This window comes from Emydura macquarii, unplaced genomic scaffold (genome assembly GCF_026122565.2).
Source record: "Emydura macquarii macquarii isolate MOO-44397 ecotype Brisbane River unplaced genomic scaffold, CSIRO-AGI_Emac_v2 contig_1451, whole genome shotgun sequence".
NCBI classification, from domain to species: Eukaryota; Metazoa; Chordata; order Testudines; family Chelidae; genus Emydura; species Emydura macquarii.
Window position 1 is genome coordinate 15,019,890 of NW_027131588.1, and position 20,866 is coordinate 15,040,755.

Sequence of the window (20,866 nt, forward strand, 5' to 3'; positions counted from 1 at the left end):
AAAAAGCAACAGGAGTGGAGGGGAAGATAGGAGGAAGCAGCAGCAAATCCTGAAGACATGGTGCCTCATCTGATGAATGAGTGAGACACGAGCCAGCAGGGGGAGCTGCAGGTGCATTTACAATCAGGATATGTCTACACTGCAATAAGACACCTGTTGTTGTTCTCTGCCAGATGATTTGGGCCTGTGGGGCTCAGGCTAAAGGGGTGTTTAATTGCAGCATAAATGCTCTGGGACCCTCTCACCTAGAGCCCAGGCTCCACCCTGAGCCTGAACATCTGCACGGCAATTAAACAGCCCCTTAGCCTGATTTTAACTGCAGTGTAGATGTACTCTCAGTGGAAACAAGCTAGCTGTGCTCAGATCCCCCCTATTGGGCTAACCTGGTTTCCATTTTCCTGCATTTGGATCAGTGTAGACAGACCCTTGCAAATGACTTCAGTGCAGTTCCGTACAGACACTGGTGTCTGCCTATGTAGATCCAGTTGCATGACCCAGGCCTAAAAGGGGTAGCAGTTTGGAACTGGATGCATTTCAGGGCTAAGATTTTTCTTGGTATATTTTGGGTCTGTTTAGCCTCAGAATAATTTGTAACTTTTGAGCACTGGTATCTCCAAGAACACTCGAGTTCTATCTGCAGGTGATGATTTCTGATTACTTCGGTGTGGCTAGGGTTGTTTATGTTTATTAATCTTGAGACTTTGTAGGTTTGGTGGCTGAGTAAAGCCAATATTTCTATTTTTGTTATCTGGAGGATTTAACTAATTCTAATGGCTGCAGTACAACTCTTCTAACTAAAGGTACATATTTAAGCCCAGATCCTGAAAAGACTCATGTAAGCAAACCTCTATGAGGTCTGTGGTGTTCTACACTGTCAAAAACTTTTTTTAAAAATTCCAAAGCTCTGACGCTAACTGAAAGACTCTTATTCACTTGAACCAGCTTTCAGTCCAGGTCAAAGATTCACACGGATGGATGGATGGATGGATCCTTTACAGGCCTGAGACTTGAAGCTGTAAGATCTTCAGGTCAGGGACCTTGTTTGCCTCTGTTTTTAGGTTAAACAGGTCCATGAACACTTTCGGTGCCTAGCAACCAAGGGGAATGTTTTGAGTCACATGAACGAAAACACCCAAGTGCGATGCACCCCAGGCATGCAAACGGAGCTTTACCACGCGGCTGGCAGCTGCTACACGGTGCTGGAGACTGACCAGCCCTTTCAAAGCAGGACCCAAGCCAACGTTTCCTCCTGCCTTTGCTGCAGGGCAGCTAGAACAAAGAGGCGCCCCGTTTTCTGCGCCTTGGTTGGTTAACTTAAGGATTCAAGGAAGCCTTTGGGGGGTCCCCCCCAAGAGCAGCCCTTTATTACCAGGAGTCCGGGTCTTTACCAGCCCGCCCGTCAAATCAAATCGGTGCAATCCGGCCCGGCTGCCGACACTGGAAGTGCGGCCCGCGGGCGAATAACGTGGCCCGGCCCCGAGACCTCCCCAGGGCGAACGGCAGCTGCCCGGGCCCACGCGCCGCTCGCCGGGGTGGGTGCCCCGCGGGACCCCCGTCTCCGGATCGGGGCCTCCCTTTGCACCCCCCTCCAGGGCTGGGCCCGCCCCGGGCGCTTTGCCAATCGCCACGCTGCGGCTGGCCGGGCCGGGCCGGGCCTGGCTGGGGCCTCTAGATGGTGCTAGGCTGGGCGGCGCCTGCTGCTCCTCGGGGGCTGGCCGGGCCGCCTCCCCTCGGAGCTCAGTTCCTGTCCGGCTGCTGCCCTGCGACTCCCCGGGGCCCGGGCTCGCCTGGGGGCCTGCCTTGCTCGCCGCCAGCATGTCCGCCAACGCCAGCCTGAGCAGCATGCAGCGGCTGGTGGAGCAGCTGAAGCTGGAGGCGGGGGTGGAGCGGATCAAGGTGAGAGCGAGCCCCGGGCAGGGCGGTGCCTGCCCGCGGAGCGGCTGGGGGGAGCTGCGCCCGGGCCGGGGCCACGTCGGACTGGAGACCCGCGTGTGTGTGTGTGTGTGTGTGTGTGTGTGGGGGGGGGGGGTCTCAGTCCCCTTGTCTCGGGGTGTGTGTGATTGTGGGTCTGCGGGGGGTGTGTGTGTGTGTGTGTGTGTGTGTGTGAGATTGTATGTGTGTGCGGTGTGTGTGTGCACAATTGCACTTGGCCTGGGGTCCGGCCACCCCTCTGCTAGCTCCGCTCCAGGGAGCCCGGATGCCCCGTTATTAGGGGCTTTGTCTTGTCTACACAGCGGTGCCCGCCCCGTTCCCCCGCCCCGGGAGGAAAGTCCCCCCGTTTCACCCCTCCTGTCTGGCCCCCATGTCCCGCTCTCAGACAGCAGCGGCCCAGGCACCCAGAGGCGAGGAAGGGCTTTGGGGACTAAACCTGCAGCGACCAGCTGGGAGCTGGGGATGCTGCCGGTCCAGGCCTGCTGTTCTGGGTTCTGCTCTGTATCAGGCCTGGCTCCCTTGGGCAGCCCAAACTCAGCAGCTGCTCTCCTCAGGCGACCTGTCTGGGCGGGTGGGGGGGAGACCGGTGCTCCCCAGCCTTGCTGGCCTGCAAGGATCAGCAGGTTGGGGACAGAGCTGGAGCTCTGGGACTGGGGTTTCATTGCCTGGCTGGCTCAAAAAAGCGTCTTCTTCTGCCTGCTTTCAAGGCTCCAGAGGGAGGGGGAGCCGTGTCGATAACTGGGATTTACCAGTATTTGGGACCCTTCCAGTTTCTGCCACATAGGATGTCTTTTCTGCTGTCCTATCAGTATTTGTTTCCTTTTCCAAGAGTACCAAATTCTGATGGGTGGCGTGTGTGTGTCACAAAGTGATGCCTCTCACCACTCGCATCCTCTGGTCCAGGGGGACCAAATTCTGATGGATGGGGATTCCTCTGTCAGAATATGCTACCCCCAGACCAGAGGATGAGAGAGGTCAGAGGTAGTAAGCCATGATGGGTGTTGATGTCCTGTCACAATTTGTTACCATTTTGAAATTGCCATTGTAAATGTAGACACAAATAGGAATATAGGAAAATAAGAACAGCCATCCTGGGTCAGACCAATGGGCCATCTATCCCAGTATCCTGTCTTCCAACAGTGGCCAATGCCCGGTGTGTCAGAGGGAATGAACAGAACAGGCAATCATCAAATGATCCATCCTCTGTCATTCATTCCCAGCTTCTGGCAGACAGAGGCTAGGGACTCTGCAGAGCATGGTTTTGCATCCCTGCCCAACCTAGCTAATAGCCATGGATGGACCTATTCTCCATGAACTTAGCTAGTAATTTTTTGAACTCTGTTTTAGTCTTAGCTTTCAAAACATCCTCTGGCAAATAGTTCCATAGACTGACTATGCATTGTATGAAGAAATGCTTCCTTTTGTTTGTTTTAAATATGCTGCCTAATCATTTCATTTGGTGATCCCTAGTTCTTGTATTATAAGAGTAAATAAAACACTTCCTTATTTACTTTCTCCACATCACTCATGATTTTATAGACCTCTATCAAATTTCCCTTAGCCATCTCTTTTGCAAACTGAAAAGTCCCAGTGTTATTAATCTCTCTTCATATCGTTGTCAGCGATCCCTCGAGTCGAGGACAATCTCTCTACAGGTTTTATTTTATATGGGTCCTTTTGTGATTGAGGAATCCGATCCTTGAGCTGCAGACTTGTTGGCAGACATTGCAGGTGGTGTTGGAAGGCAGGGTGGGCCTCATTTACTGCGTGGCAGTTGTCTGTCCTTTCTTTTCTGGTGTTTTTCTGTGACCAGGGTGAGGTGATTTCTTCAAAAATGTAACTCAGAACCCACCCCATCTAACATCCCATCACAGACCATTGGGCATATTTACCGCTAGTAGTCAAAGATCAGTCAATTTCCAGCTTAGGCTGTTCCATCATACAATCCTCTCCATAAAGTTATCAAGCTCAGTCTTGAAGCCAGCTAGGTTTCTTGCCCCTGCTGCTCCTCTTGGACGCCTGTTCCAGAACTTCACTCCCCTGATGGTTAAAAACCTTCGTCTAATTTCAAGTCTAAACTTCCTGATTTATATCAATTTGTATCAATTTGTTCTTGGGTCCGCATTGGTGCTAAACTTAAATACCAGGGAGGGAGAAGAGTTATTTATCCCTCTGATGTATTTATAGAGAGTAGTCATATCTCCCCTCAGCCTTCTTTTGGTTAGGCTAAACAAGCCAAGTTCTTTGAGTCACCTCTCATAAGGCAGGTTTTCCATTCCTCGAATCATCCTAATAGCACTTCTCTGTACCTGTTCCAGTTTGAATTCATCTTTCTTAAACATGGGAGACCAGAACTGCACACAGTATTCCAAATGAGGTCTGACCAATGCCTTGTATAACAGTACTAAACCTCCCTATCTCTTCTGGAAATACCTCACCTGATGCATCCTAGGACCACATTAACTTCTTTCATGTCCACATCACATTGGCAACTCATAGTCTTCCTGTGATCAATCAATACACCCAGGTCCTTCTCTTCCTTTGTCACTTCTAACTGATGCATCCCCAAATTATAGCAAAAGTTCTTGTTATTAGTCCCTAAGTGCATTTTCCACTATTAAATTTCATCCTATTTCTATTATTCCAGTTTACAAGGTCATCCAGATTTTCATGTATGGTATCCTGGTCTTTCTCTATATTAGCAATACCTCCCAACTTTGTGTCATCTGCAGACTTTATTAGCACACTCTCACTTTTTGTGCCAAGGTCAGTAATAAAAAAGGTTAAATAAAATTGGTCCCAAGACTGACCCCTGAGGAACTCCACTAGTAACCTTTTTCCAGCCTGACAGTTCACCTTTCATTATGTCCCATTGTAGTCTCTCCTTTAACCAGTTCCTTATTCATCTTCCAATTTTCATATTAATCCCCATCTTTTCCAATTTAACTAATAATTCCCCATGTGGAACAGTAAGTATCAAATGCCTTAGTGAAATCTAGGTAAATTAGATCCACTGCATTCCCTTTGTCTAAAAAACTTATCTTCTCAAAAAAGGAGATCACGTTGGTCTGCCATGATCTACCTTATGTAAAACCATGTTGTATTTTGTCCCAATTACCATTAACCTCGATGTTCTTAACTACTTTCTCTTTCAAAATGTTTTCCAACACTGCATTCTGAGGTCAAATTAATAGGCCTGTAATTACCCAGATCACTTTTTTTCCCTTTCTTAAAAATAGGAACCATGTTAACAATTCTCCAGTCTATGGTACAACCCTTGAGTTTACAGATTCATTAAAAATCCTTGCTAACGGGCTTGCAATTTCATGTGCTAGTTCCTTTAATATCCTTGGATGGAGATTATCCGGCCTCCCTGATTTAGTCCCATTAAGCTGTTTGAGTTCGGCTTCTACCTCGGATGTGGTAATTTTTACCTCCATATCCTCAGTCCCATTAGCCTCCCTACCACTATCCCTAAACTCTTCATTAGCCTCATTAAAAACTGAGGCAAAGTATTTGTTTAGATATTGAGCCATGCCTAGATTATCCTTAACCTCCACCCCATCTTCAGTGCTTAGCAGTCCCACTTCTTCTTTCTTTGTGTTTTTCCTGTTTATATGGCTATAGAACCTTTTACTATTGGTTTTAATTCCCTTTGCAAGGTCCAACTCTACTTGGTTTTTGGCATTTCTCACTTTATCTCTACATATTCTGACCTCCAAGAGGTAGCTTTCCTTGCTGATCCCTCCCATCTTCCATTTGTTGTAGGCTTTCTACTTGCTATTAATCACCTGTCTGACATGCTTGCTCATCCAACTTGGTCTACAACTCTTGCCTATGAATTTTTTCCCCTTCCTTGGGATGCAGGCTTCAGATACTTCAAGTCAAAGTTGCTGGAACTAATTCCAAGCCTCTTCCGCCTTTAGATCCATGAGTTCTTCAGTCCAGTCCACTTCCCTAACTAATTCCCTTAATTTTTTAAAGTTAGCCCTTTTGAAATCAAAGGCCCTAGTCACAGATCTATTTTTGTTTATCCTTCCATTTAGTTTGAACTGAATTAGCTCATGGTCACTCGAACCAAGGTTCTCCCCTACAACCAGTTCTTCTATGAGGTCCTCACTAATTCCAAATCTAAAATGGCATTCCCTCTTGTTGGTTCAGCAACTATTTGGTGAAGGAATCAGTCAGCTATCACATCCAGGAAAATCTTGGCCCTATTATTATTACTAGCACTAGTCTTCCAGTCTATATCTGGGAAATTAAAATCTCCCATAATCACACAGTTCCCATTAGTATTTACTTCATTAAAAACATTAAGGAGGTCTCTATTCATATCCAAATCCAATCCCGGTGTTCTGTAGCACACCCCAAGCACTATCCCAGGGGAAACTCTAGTAGCTTTCTTCCCAGTATGATTTTTGCCCAGACAGACCATCTTATCCATTGCATCACTTCTAATTTCTTTACAGTCTACTTTATCATTTATATACAATGCTACTCCACCACCTTTGCCTTTATTTCTGTCTTTCCTAAACAGCACATACCCATCAATACCTGTACTCCAGTTATGACTACTATTCTACCATGTTTCTGTTATCTCTATAATATTTGGTTTCACTTCCTCTCCCAGTAGCTCTAGTTCCTCCATTTTGTTACCCAGGCTCCTCGCATTGGCATACAAACCTTAATTTTTGCTGTTTGACTTTGCTCACTTTTCTTACCCGATTTGTCACAGTCACCAGTATCGCCTATTAGACTGTAATCTACACCACCCTTCTTCTTAATGTCCATTCTCCTACCCACTGCTATATCCGTTCTTATTTCATTTTCCTCCCTCTCCATGTTAAAATCAGGCGTGGAGATCACCCGGGCATTTCCCAACCTTCTCCCCCAAATTCCTAGTTTAAAGCTCTCTTAATCAGTTATGCCAATCTCCATCCTAGAAGTCAATTTCCCTCCTTATTCAGGAGAACAGTCCTCTGTCCATGAATGCTTCCCAGTGACCATACATCCCAAAGCCCTCCTTATAGCACCACTGCCTGAGCCATCTGTTGATCATCAGAATCTTGTCACGCCTTTGTTGTCATCCTCTAGGGACAGACAGAATCCTACTGAAGATAACCTGAGCCTCGATTTCCTTAAGAGTCTTCCCCAGCCTGGCATAGTCTCCCTTGATTCATTCCAGTGAGAATCTAGCTATATCATTTGTCCATGAAGGAGAATCAGCGGATTCTTTCCCGCTCCCATTAGGATCCTCTTTAGCCTCAGGTCCACATCTTGTATTCTAGCACCGGGCAGATAGCACATCCTTCTGTTCTCTAGATCAGCTCTGGTTACAGGCCTGTCTATTCTTCTCAGCAGGGAGTCCCCAATCATGTAGACGTGTCTTTTCCTGGTGACGGTGCCATTCTCTAGCCTATCCACTATTCTTTCTGGCTGCAAGTCATCTCATCTTCTAGTCTCCCTTTCAATTGTCTGCAACCCATCCTGGATCCCCCTGAGGCTCTTATTTGGTGGTATCTCCTTTGGCTCATCCACTCTTTGTAGAGGACTAGCTGCTCTTCTCGTCTTCCTTGCCCTACCATCTTCAGTTACTGCTGGCTGAGCCCCTTCTTAATTTTCCAACTCTTAATTTTCCAACTCCAGATCCTCCTTTGAACCTCAGCTTTAAGATGATGGAAAGACCTCTGCTTCTGACTAGATGATGGATGGTTTTGCCAGTTGCAGAAAGCTTTTCTCTTCTGGTTCAAGAGGGCTGTGATCTCAGCATTGTTGTCATCAAACCAGTCCTGATGGCGGCAGGTAGCAAGGCCAGTGGATTCCTCACAAGCCTCAAGGATGGTCTGTTTTAGGGCTTCCCAATGTTCTTCAACACTTGTGTTGTCATTTTCAGATTAGAAGATTAATCTCTCCTCATATGGAAGCTGTTCCACACCCCGAATCATTTTTATTGCCCATTTCTGTACCTTTTCCAATTCCAGTATATCTTTTTTGAGATGGGGCAAACAGATCTGCACACAGTATTCCAGATGTGGGTGTACCATGGATTTATAAAGAGACGGCATGATATTTTCTGTCTTATTATCTATCTTTTTCCTAATGATTCCCAACATTCTGTTAGCTTTTTTGACTGCCACTGCACATTGAGTGGATGTTTTCAGAGAACTATCCACAATGACTCCAAAATCTTTCTTGAATAGTAACAGCTAATTTAGACCCTATCATTTTATATGTGCAGTTGGGATTATGTTTTCCAATATCCATTACTTTGCATTTATCAGTATTGAATTTCATCTGCCATTTTGTTGCCCAATCACTCAGTTTTGTGAGATCCCTTTGTAACTGTTCATAGTCTGCTTTGGACGACTTACTATCTTGAATAGTTTTGTATCATCTGCAAATTTTGCCACCTCACTGTTTACTCCCTTGTACAGATCATTTATGAATATGTTGAACAGTACTGGTTCCAGGACAGACCCTTTGGGACACCACTATTTACCCCTCTTAATTCTGAAAACTCTCCATTTATTCCTACCCTTTTCTTCCTATCTTTTAACCAGTTTCTGATCCATGAGAGGACCTTCCCTCTTATCCCATGACTGCTTACTTTGCTTAAGAGACTTTGGTGAGGGACCTTGTCAAAGGTTTTCTGAAAATCTAAGTCAGTGGTTCTTAACCTTTCCAAACTACTGTACCCCTGAAGCCTGAGTCCCACCCCCACGGGGCTGAGGCATGTAACTTAGTTTCATGGCACCCCTGTGGCTCCAGGCAATTGCCTTTCTTGCCACCCCCAATACCAGCTCTGCACTTGCGACCCCTCTAAACCCCCAGGTTGAGAAACACTGATCTAAGTACACTATATCCACTGGATAACCATTGTCCACATGCTTGTTGATCCCCTCAAATAATTCTGTTAGATTGGTAAGGCATGATTTCCCTTTACAAAAGCCATGTTGACTCTGCCCCAACAAATTGTATTCATCTATGTGTCTGATAATTCTGTTCTTTGCTATAGTTTCAACCAATATACCAGGTACTGAAGTTAGATTTACCGACCTGTAATTGCCAACGTTGCCTCTGGAGATTTCTTAAAAAATTGGCATCACATTAACTATCCTTTAGTCATCTGGTACAGAAGCTGATTTAAATGTTAGGTTACATACCACAGTTTGTAGTTCTGCAGTTTCATATTTGAATTCCTTCAGAACTCTGGGATGGGTACTATCTGGTGACTTGTTACTTTTTAATTTATCAATTTGTACCAAAACTTCCTCCTAATGACACCTGAATCTGGGACAGTTCCTCAGATTTGTCACTTAAAAAGAATGGCTCAGGTTTGGGAATCTTCCTCACATCCTCAGCTGTGAAGACTGATGCAAAGAATTCATTTAGTTTCCCTGCAGTAGCCTTATCTTCCTTGGGTGCTCCTTTATCATCTCGATTGTCCAGTGGCCCCCTCGGTTGCTTCCTGCTACTGATGCACTTTAAAAATGTTTTGCTGTTACTTTTTGAGCCTTTGGCTAGCTGTTCTTCAAAAAAAATTTTGGCCTTTTAATTATATTTTTACACTTCACTTGCCAGAGTCTATGCTCCTTTCTATTTTCCCAAATATGATGTAACTTCCACCTTTTAAAGGATGCCTTTTTGCCTCACATTGCTTCTTTTACTTTGTTGTTTAGCTATGGTGGCACTTTCTTGGTTGTCTCTCTATGCTTTTTTAATTGTGGGTATACATTTTAAATTGAGCCTCTATTATGGTGTCTTTAAAACATTTCCATGCAACTTGCAGGGATTTCACTTTTGGCACTGTACCTTTTAATTTCTATTTAACTATATTCCACATTTTTGTGTAGTTTCCCTTTCTGAAATTAAATGCTTCCATGTTGGGTTGGTTTCGTGCTATCTTCCCCACAGGGGTATTACATTTTATTATGTTCTGGTCACTGTTACCAAGCGGTTGAGCTATATTCACCTCTTGGATCAGATCTTGTGCTCCACTTAGGACTATATCAAGAATTGTCTTTCCACTTATGGGTTCCAGAACTAGCTACTCCAAGAAGCAGTCATTTAAGTCCCGAAATTGTATCTCTGCATCCCGTCCTGAGGTGACACATACCCAATAAATATGAGGATAGTGGAAATCCACCATTGATTGAATTTTTTATTTTTATAGCCTCTCTAATCTCCCTGAGCACTTCACAGTCACTATCACCATCCTGGTCAAATGGTTGGTAGTATATCCCTACTGCTATATTCTTATTATTCAAGCATGGAATTACTATCCATAGCGATTCTATGGTACAGTTTGAGTCATTTAAGACTTTTACTTCATTTGACTTTATGCTTTCTTTCTCATATAGTGTTACTCCCCCACCAGTGCAACCTATTCTGTCCTGATATATTTTGTATCCTGCTATGACTGTGTCTCATTGATATATTGTATACCCTGCTATTACTATTTCCCAATGTTTTGGAGAGGTAACAGGAAAGCCATGAGGATAGGCCAAGATTCATTCAGGTGTTTAGCCTTCTGTTTTTGTGGAACTGGGCTTACTGCACCCTAAAGGCTCAGGAACAAAGAGGCGCATAAAAAGAATCCAATAACATATATTTTTTTAAAATAATTTCATTATTTGAGGGATTGTAAGTCCTGATTTTTGAATTGTTGTGGTTGTCAAGCTATCTTGGGATTGTAGGTGTGTTCATTATGTGGTGAAGGCCAAAACTCTAAGTGGGTTCAAAAAATAAGTTCCTCATGATAGATCCATCAATGGCTATTAGCCAAGACAATCGGGGATGCAACCCCATGCTCTGGATGTTGCTAAACTTCTGACTGCCAGATGCTGGGAGTGGACGACAGGGGATGGATCACTCAATGATTGCCTGTTCTGTTCACTCCCTCTGAAACACCTGGCATTGGCCACTGTCAGAAGACAGGATACTGGGCTAGATGAACCATTGGTCTGACCCAGCATGGTTGTTCGTATGTTCATCAAAAATTACAGAAGATTTTTGCCCTTGAGAAGGATGTAATATGAGATAGTACAGTGCCTTACTGAATGTTTGAGAATCAAATTCTACAGACAAGCAATGACGTGAAAAAGCACTAAGGACTGGATTGAGAGGCAAAATAACAGTTGCAAAAGGCAATCCCCATTGGTGGATCAAATGCAAATGAAGTTTTGACACCAGCCCAGGGACTCAGTCAGACTGGAAGTCACCTGATCCAACAGAATAAACTTGTGGTATAAAAAGAAGAAAGTTAGAATTCAAAATTCAAAATCACAGTGAGAAAACATAGCAAGTTCTATACTGGGGACACAGATATCATTGCTAAAACTAATAGCAGCTGTTTACGTATAAATATTTTTATGAGTATTTGCTATTAAAATAAAAAATAAACACAACAATGACATGAAACCGCACAGTGCCCTCTCTCCCCAGCTGGCAGCTCCTCACCCCTGGGCTGACCCCAGCTCACACCTACCCCCGTCCCTGATTTTGCTCTTCAGCCCCTCTCCTGCCCCTGCCTCCAGCTGCTTAACCCCCCAGGCCAGTAAAATTCTGCCTCTTGCTCAGACCCTGCCCATCCCTATTTCCAATTTGCCCCCTTTGCCCCTTTTTAGCCCCTCTAAAGAGCTAGCAGCAGAATCCAACTGCAAGGAAGGGCAGAGTGTGAGGGCATGGCTTCAACAAATGTTATTGAGCATGCTCAGTTGGGTGTGACCATGCTCCGTACACCTAGGTCCCAAATTCTGGTATGTCCTTGTTAGTGATACTACATCGGCTGCTTCTGGGCACAGCTTAGTTCCCAGGCCGGTGGGCTCTTGGGGGTAGGGTGACCAGATAGCAAGTGTGAAAAATCAGGATAGGCTGAGGGGTAAGAGACGCCTATATAAGACAAAGCCCCAAGTATCGGGACTGTCCCTATAAAATCGGGACAGCTGGTCACCTTACTTGGGGGGGGTGGAGGGGACTGGACTTCTGATCTGTGATCCTGGAAAGTGCCTTCATTGCTTTTCAGCTGTGGTGGCTTCTGTTTGTGTTACAAGGAGAATGTAGCAAATATCTGGCATGAAATTTTCATCAAACCAGTGGTGGTCCAAGTAACTCTGATTGAACAGATCTGTGGTTTGCAAGGGGAAAAAGCCATCCGTTGACTGTGCTTTTTGACATTGGCTTGTTTTCTATTGTTCCGTAGGGTTTGGTGATAAAGAAAATAATCTGTCCCTTCCCGAGCTAGCTCAGTAGGACAGAAGAATGCAAGGACTTGGCCAAGCCCTAGGTTGGTGGGAAGAGCAAACTTGGAGATGGCTGTGGGAAGCAGAGGTGCTACCTTGGGTTGTTTCATCAGCAGTCTATGTTGGCTGATCTTTGTTTATCTGCATGTGGCAGGGGGTTTTGATAAAGGATTGGGGGAGATGGACTGAATGATGTATTTTGGGGGACAAGTTTTGTTTCTTGGATACTAACTCAGCAGTGTGGCAGGAGAGGATTTCCTCAGAAAAGAGGCGATAATGAATAATATAGCAGAACCTTATTAATTTTCCCTGCTGATTCACAAACATAATAAGCTAGATCCCAAACCTGCTGATCTTATCCTCTTCTGATTAGAGTTGAATAGAGAACCTGTAATAATGCCTGCCAATTCCTAGCTGTATGTATGTATATTTGTTTTTATCATTATTTCTTTTATAAAATCCTGCCAACCAAACCCCTCTTTTTATAGCTGGTGATCATTTTAGAATTCCAATTTCCAGTTACTTTGATAAAGGAACTCTTTCTAGGTATGTGCAAAGTCCAACCCTGTTTCAGGCTGTAAAACAATAAAAGTCAAATGTATTTGCTTCCAGCATTTTCCTCCTCTCTCTTCACCCCAATGCATGCACAGCCTTACTTTGTCCAGTTCATAAAACTCAGGCTTATCTTGAAATATAATTTGAATACAGCTTCGATACTTTAAACTGTAAACGTTTTTCCAGCTATTTTATAAATCGAAAAATCCAGTCTTAGCTTCTTCTCAATTTGTGCTCATCTGCTTCGCAGTGAAAGTGGTAAGTGCATAACTCCCTGGCCTGCACAATTACATGATGAAAGTAACATGGTATTTTGACATCCACACGCCATCCTGTCCATTATATATACTCGTATAACTAAGAGGGATCATGAGTAATTAAAACTAATATTAGTTAAAATGACAAAGTACATCTAGACTGTAATTCAGTAACAGGGATTATAGTTTATCATTTGTTTGCTTGCATGTCCATTCATTAAATTTGGGAATCTGCAATGAATAGCTTGGTCAATAGTACAGATGTACACAGGTCTACTGTACTATAGCAGGAGCATTTCCATTCCAACGTCCTATTTTCAACTCCTGATAACATTCACCTGTCAGGCAGAAATTTCCAGGCTTGTTCTTTGTTTGAAGGTGTTCAGTTGGTTTGTTTTATCTCTATTTTATTTGTTGGACTTTAAAAAAAAAAAAAAATCAGATTAAAGAAACATTTCTCTTGGCAAGATCATTGGACCACAGAGCAGTAAAATTGGAGTTTCTTAACATAAAAAGAGAAAACACCAAGAAATAGAATATAATGATGAAAAAAACATGTACGGGGTTTTAAAAGATGCTGAGACGGATGCTCTGGGGGAGAGAACAGGACTCTCTTTTGGCTGTTCTGAATATGTGATGAATTAGCAGCGGGAAATAGACCTCCACAGTTGCGTGCTCAGGTAGGGTTTTTGCCCTCCTCTCCAGGTGAGTGCACAGGGAGCAAGACTTTCCTCAAGGAGGAGCCGGGTCTGACAGTGATACCTATGCACAGGGACATGCACAAGGAAGGCTGCTGGACAGAGCACACTTATTGTCATATGCTGAAATGTGGTAGATCAGGGAGTGAGGGGAAAATATGTACCTTTGGGGTGGCTTGGAAATGATAGGTCCCAAGAAGTGGCCAGGCAATAGTAGGAGACCCTTCAGGCATTCCAGAAGGGGAGGCTCCAAGGTCAGGGAGAACAGCAATCAGCAAGTCTACTTCTACTGAGATGCAGAGATCCTCATTATGGAGGTCACTTCCACCATCGCCTCTTGGGTGAGGCCTCCTCAAGCATCTCTGGGGCTCTAAACACAGCTTTGTGGGAACTCCAGTTAGTGTCCCCAATACTGCCCTTTGGCTGACTAAAATCCTTCCACACTGACAGACAGACACTCCATCCTTAAGATTCCCTGGATCCACACTGCTGTCTGCATCCTCAGTCTGTGTAGCGTGTGGCAGGCTGTTGCCTGAGACCCTCTACATTCAGCTGCAAAGGCTGCATATGCTAACCAGCCTGCCCTCCAAGAGGGAAGCCTCAGGCTCCTCCAAACCTTCTGTCTCCTGAGCTTGCATCACACCTCTGAATATTCAGGCCACTCCTCTTCAGGTGCCTAGATCTAGATTTAGGAATTTAACTTTAGGCACCCAAGCTTGAGAGTTTTGACCTACATTAAATTTTTTTAAGGGAGATGTACATTTTAATCCCTTCAGTCACCCCTTGCTGCTATCTTACGTCTTGCCTGACTTGTCTTCTCTTATTTAGTGCGTAAGCTCTTTGGGATGGGAATGGTGTGTGCGTTGCTATGTAACTTGTAATAAAGTACACAAGAAAAGTGAATTGCTCTGTGGCACAATGGGACCAAATTCTGTGACACCAACACCTAAATTCCACACACCGCTATGGCTCAGAATGGAAAATACTGACGTAAAACAGAGCTTGTCAGAGCTTTGTGCGTTTGAATTAGCATTATTTTAATCAGCACTTTTTGCTTTGGAAGCTGGCTTGGCTGCTTTCCTGCTCTGTGATAATGGTTTTTAAAAAGGGGAAATATCACTAGGCAGTAAGGAATGAACTGGTTCACCCTCTGTATGAGTGTTTCTCTTTTCTTGTATAGGTCTCTCAGGCAGCTGCAGAACTTCAGCAGTATTGTATGCAGAACGCCTGCAAAGATGCCCTACTTATAGGAGTTCCTGCTGGGAGCAATCCTTTCCGGGAGCCTAGATCCTGTGCTTTACTCTGAAGTCAGGTATGGTAGCTACAGAAGCCACATGTAATATGTTGTAAACCCCAAGCCCTGGAAATAACAAATTTCCATTGGGTTCTCTTCCTGTCTTTGCCTGCATCTCGTACAGTTCCTCTTCTATAGCAGAATGCTTGCTGTGTTTCTACTATGTCCCTCCAAAATGGATTCCTAGTCTCCCTGGGCTCTAGCGTTACAATGTGTTTCTCTCTCTCTCTCCTTTTGTATGTTGGCAGATATGATGTTCATAGCTATTTTTAAATGAGTCTTCAGCAACAACAAGCTGTTGGGTGCATAATCTGTTTGATACTCTACCCTTCAGATAAGATCCTTCTGCATTTTGGAGTCTATGATGGGTTTAGAGATCAAAGGCAGCAGGCTTTGATGGCACACTTCCAAGTTAGCTTTTCTCTTCTCCCGCTCTAACTTTAGATTGTTTCTGCCTAGCAGGGCTCAGAATCCCCATTTCTCCATTGGCGATGACCAGTGAAAAGGCAGCTACCTGCACTTGAGGGTAGGAAACTGTCCCTCCATGGGAGCACTGCGTATTACCCAAAATGGCCAATAAGGACCCCAGTGCCTAAAAGCCTCCTGTTCCCCCAAAATGGAGTCATCTCCCTATGCTTGCATCTCCAGATAGCCTTGTTACATTCACAATGATTTAGGAATGAATATTGTCTAGGAAGTGGTTCCAGGGGTGCTTTCTTCCAGCTGATGTTGCATTTGTCCTGAGGTACCATTTTAGAAGATCAGTTATTTGGGGGAAAGGAGGAAATTTAGGGGAAGAATTGGCTGTGCAGTCAATTTAAGCATATATGCTGGATTCTATTGACCCAGTAATAGATCATCCATCTTCTAATTAATTTAAGCACAGCACTTAACATATTCAGTGCCATTTGTAATCTTTCTTCCAATGCACTTTCAAACATACCATTTTTCCAGTTACTTCACCCCTTTAATCTGTCTTCAACTCTTGATGATTGACCTGGTAGCACATTAAATTGAGCAGCAGCCTAGATTAGTTTCTTTGTTAACCAACACAGTCCCAAAAAGGGGCTGCATATATCTTGAAAGAAACAAAGGAGGCTGCAGCATTTTCACTGATTGAAATAACTCCACACTTGTTACAACACTTTTCAACTTGCGTATTGTATTGCAGTTCACTTAGGGTGTGTCTACACTAGGCTTTTTCCCACCATTGACACAGCTGGTGCAGCGCCATGAGAGACTAACTACTGTGTCATCTTAGACCTGCTTTGAGCAAGTCTAAACAATGTGGTTCACTCACAAGTTAGCCTCCTGAATGCTGTCTATACTAGTGCTCCCTGCATTGCCAGCACTTATAGTAGTAACAATGGGGAATGTTAAGAAAAAATCGAGTGTAGACAAATCATTAGGGTCCAGTCCTGCAAAGGCATTCCCACCTGTGTGTTTGTTCTGATCTGTAGTCAGATGGACAACCATGGTAAGGGGTCTGAGTCATTTTTTGCAGGATCAAGCCCCTATCCTGGAGCTGTGTCAAAGTTTCTGGAGCCAATAGCTCCTCGGGCTGACACAGTTAAGGCACGCTCATTTCATACCTAGTGGTACACAAGGGAGTGATGTGGCCAGCATTATGTCCGACCACCTTTGGCTACCCTAACCCAATGGATCAGGTGCCATTTTGCAGGTGGATGAACTAGAGATGGCCTTTTAGTGTGAGACTGAGCAAGACTCGAACCCACCACTGGCACCATTCAGCCAACACACCTCTCTGGAAAGCGAACACTCACCTCTGTGTGAAAGAGGGAAATAGACTGACTGGGAGGAAAGTGCAACTGATTGTTCAATATGCTGTCAAATGCACGACGAGAAAAATATTTTTTCTCTCCTCTCTTTGTTACAATAATCTTGGGTGCTATATTTAACTGCAGTAGATAAAATGTCCCGGCAAATGTGATACTTAGGATGACAGTGAGTCTTTAATATTCAATTCCTTTTATGAAGCTGCCATTTTATTTGTGTGTATGTGTTTATAGGGCTTAACTCTATATGAGTTTTGAAATAAAGGATCACATTGACTTGTCAAGATGCAGGATTTTTCTCCTGTTTAAAGATTAGGGGTCTGGTAGTTGAATTATTGCAAGCATTCCAGAAGTACATAAATGGGTACTGGGTTTTATGTTTTTCGTCTTTTGCTAATAGACCAATATTTCATAGTACATTTGTTAGTACTTTGAGGATAAAATGGTGGGGAAAATTTTACAGTATTCCAGGAAACCAGCAGCCATCAATAGCACATGTAACCCACAGCGAAGAGGCTTCTGTGTTACAACTTGTGAGAAGAATTTATTAAAGAAGAAAGGCGAAGACAACCTTTTTAATAAAACTGTTTTTCTTTTTGTAGGGAAGATCCGTGGAGAGTTCTCTTCAAGCATGAAATGAATAACAGCTGCCTCTCCTTCTCAAGAAAACACTATCTCTGTGCCCTACTTTTCCTGTGGCCAAAACAATCTCCTAGATTTTTATCAGTCTGTTCTAATGTATCAGTAGTTGACTAGATCTTTTGCTAATATTTGTAAAATGTTTTATAAGAGAAAACATTATTTCAATAACTGAGTTAACATTGTTTCCATAGGTACTATACAAAATTATTTAATTATGAGGTGTTTACATTTTAGAAAGGAAAAATATTTTAATTTTACCAAATAACTTTTTTTCCTTAGTAATTGTGATTCCTGGATTAAGGATTTTTCTACATACTTAAATTGCTTCTTCCTCCCTGCCACACTTGGTATTTACATTTTCTAAACAGACACACGCACAGTGCATGTTAAAATACACAAGAAACTGGTTTTAGTAAGAGGACAATGTTGCCAAATGGAAAGGTTTTATTTTTTTATTTCTAAGACTTGGGAGCTAACACAGACTGCTTTTCAGCTGCCTTTAAATCAGTATTTGATGTCTTATATAGAAATTGCCTGACACAGTGTGTAACACAGACTTGTCTTATGACACATTTACTACAGAATGTCCAACCTGTTTACTCTCTCTCTTAGTTGTGCTTCTCAAGATACTGCTTTGTTGGAATTTTCTTAACAGATATTTAAAATGTGATTCACAATATTCACAGAACACTAAAATACATGAATGCAAAATGAGTTCTCACACAGAATTATCAAGGCTTGAAATACACAACTCATTAAGCCTCTATGAGCATATAACGTTGTTGGTCATGTGCCTTCGTTTTTTTACGGAGAACTTTTACAAGGACACTGTTTATTTTTTTAAATAGTTTTTCATTTTGTTTACTCTCCAGTGTTTGTATTAATCTTTTAGAAGCTTGGAAATAAAATTCCTTTCCCTACTGCCTTTGACCTCTTTGTTTTATTATCAGGAGGAGGAGACCTGTTTGTAGTCCACTTCTTAGGAGGATATTCTGATTTAAACATGGGAAGGAGGGCTCATGAATTACATGGCTTTTAGGGCTGCAGAGGTTACTGCAGAAATCCAGTAAAGTTTCTCTCCTGTTAATAGCAAAGCAGTGGTTATAGACGTTTAATTTCTTTGTGTGAATAAGGAAGGCATCATAACCAGACTTACAGGAAGAAATGGGCACAGAGCATTTCATATGAAAGGTGTATGATGCCCTAGGGTGAGATTTTCAAAGGGGACTAGGGGATTTGAACCCTCATTTCCCATTAATATATGTGGGAACTGGGCATACAGATCCCATAGGCAGCTTTGAAAAATCTCACCCTGAATCTTTCACAAATACCTTCATTTGTGGCGTCCTCTGGTGAGGTATGAAAGAGGAGAGTACTAGTTTAGTGCCTATGTTTATGCCCTGCCACTGTGAACTCTGCCTCCTTCAACAGAAAATAATTTATGCCCTTCCTAGGCATCCTTCTTTCCACTCCTAACTACCATGCTCCTTTCAGTTCTGATCTATCTTAGGTCCCCTCAGCACTTCACAGTTATTAATGTCTCGATCCCCAGTGTGCAGATGGGTATCTGAGGCCCAGAGGAAATAAGTGACTTGCCCAAATTTAGGGAGCTTGTGACGGAGCAGAGACTTAAATCTAGAGTCCCATTCCACCAACTTAATCACAAGACCATCTTCCTCATCAGTAAGTGCTTCCCTTTTGTAGGGCACAACCCAATAGTCCATAGAAAGATAGGAAATTTGCCAGTCCTCAAGGTGTCATCCACCTGGGAAGTAAGGGATTTACAAATAACTTGGTCTATCATTCAACTGTGATCATTCGACTTGGTTGAAGATTGCTGGTGTTGATACGTGACATTCTCAGACAAAAAAATGCACCATGGGGTCTCAAGGAAGGTGTTTTCTGCATGAGTGGGAGGAAAATAGGGACACAGTCATCAAGGATGGGTTGCCAGAAAAAAGACTAGTGAATTCTGTGTTAACATTCTGGGAATATTTTTTTAATGTAGCTATTTTAGAAGCTAAAAACATTTAAGCTAGTGCAGTATGAATTTTTCTTAATATTAAATTGATGGGGAAAGTCTGGTCTGAGTAATACTGCCTCTGTGTGGGCTTTTGTGAGTGTGTAGGAAAGAGAGAGAACCAAAGACAAATTGTTCGTTTAACATTGCATGTTGGGGTTGTTCCTTTTTATTTAAGATGTTGCAGCAGCTAGCTTTGTAAGAAGGAGTACAGACAGCAAGTTGTACTCCCTTCGCAACTAGTCTACTGAAGGCAGTGTATGCCTGTAGCTTTTTTAAGTTAGCCACTGTAGGTTCTCTGTCAGTGTTCTGTGCTGTCTAACTTTCCTTGTATGTTCACATTAAAGTTTGGATCTAAGTCTTTGTATGTGTGCAAGGACCAAATACAGGCTAGGGAGTGGAAGCAGTTTTTTCCCCCTGTGGTTATCTATGACAGTTTTTGCTGAGCTGTACTCTTACACTGAAGCAACAGATTCCTGAGCTTAGCGATTTGGGAGAGAGTTTTCAAAACCACTGCCAAATCTATGATGCAAATAGAAAGAAAGTGGTTTGGTCAAGTGACCACAAAAATGGGCTAGAAATAGAGAATGGACTGCAATGTGTCTTTAAATACATCTCCTTTTCTGGGTAAAATAGGAGGAAGTTGGTTTGCTTGCAGTTCTACAGAAGATAATGATTTTGAATGTTGCATATGAAAGATATTTTCTAAAATCTCCATCCCAAGTAAGTTGCATAACAACAATTTTGGATCCTATGTTAAGTTAAAAGCTGCTGGTAGTGTTGTCAGTTTTATGGCAGGACTTTGGAAAGGGGAGTGTTTCCAAAAGGATAAAAGGGATACCCTATCCAAAGGGGGATCTAGAGAAAAGAAATCTTTAGTTAAGACAAACCACGGGACCCCTCCCTCTCTCAGGTTCGACCCCTTTTCCTGTATCTCTATCACCAGGGTAGTCTCAGAATTACATGGCAGGCGTACAGTGGTAAAACAGCTAAGTATTTATTCTAGGGCACAATAAACACAGAATAAGCTGAGTATAAAACCTGGATACCTTGCCCCTAAAAGACAAACGGTGGATAATAACAAAAAGGGGTTTGATACGTCACCATTTGCCTTCTCTCAATGAGTGGTGTTAACGAACCGTCAAGTGAAGGATGGGTAGAAGGAACAGAACTGGACTCGGGAGAATCCGACACAAACACAGGAACAGGGAGGTCAGGAGCAAATCAGGAATGAACAGCGGCCTGGGTCTTGACCCATGGATTAAATCCCCCCAGGCACGACTGTTGCTCTCGCTGAGTTTCTGGATGCCAACCGCGCTCACGTTGTCACCAGAGTGAACAGCCCTGGGCTGCCTCAGTTTCGCATATATATGTCCTACTGTTGCTAGGCAGATTCTGGGGTTTCCTGCCTTTAGCTCAAAAGAGCGGGAA

The 20,866-nt window shown here is 43.4% G+C and overlaps 1 protein-coding gene across 1 annotated transcript; it reads left to right on the forward strand.

The window, feature by feature from the left end:
* The first annotated feature begins 1,711 nt into the window (after positions 1 to 1,711).
* On the forward strand, positions 1,712 to 18,336 carry GNG10 (G protein subunit gamma 10). The gene is made up of 3 exons (XM_067553220.1): positions 1,712 to 1,896; positions 14,864 to 14,995; positions 17,376 to 18,336. The coding sequence occupies exons 1-2, from the start codon at positions 1,816 to 1,818 to the stop codon at positions 14,987 to 14,989; spliced, it is 207 nt and encodes a 68-aa protein (XP_067409321.1). The 5' UTR covers positions 1,712 to 1,815; the 3' UTR covers positions 14,990 to 14,995; positions 17,376 to 18,336.
* The last annotated feature ends 2,530 nt before the right edge of the window (positions 18,337 to 20,866 follow it).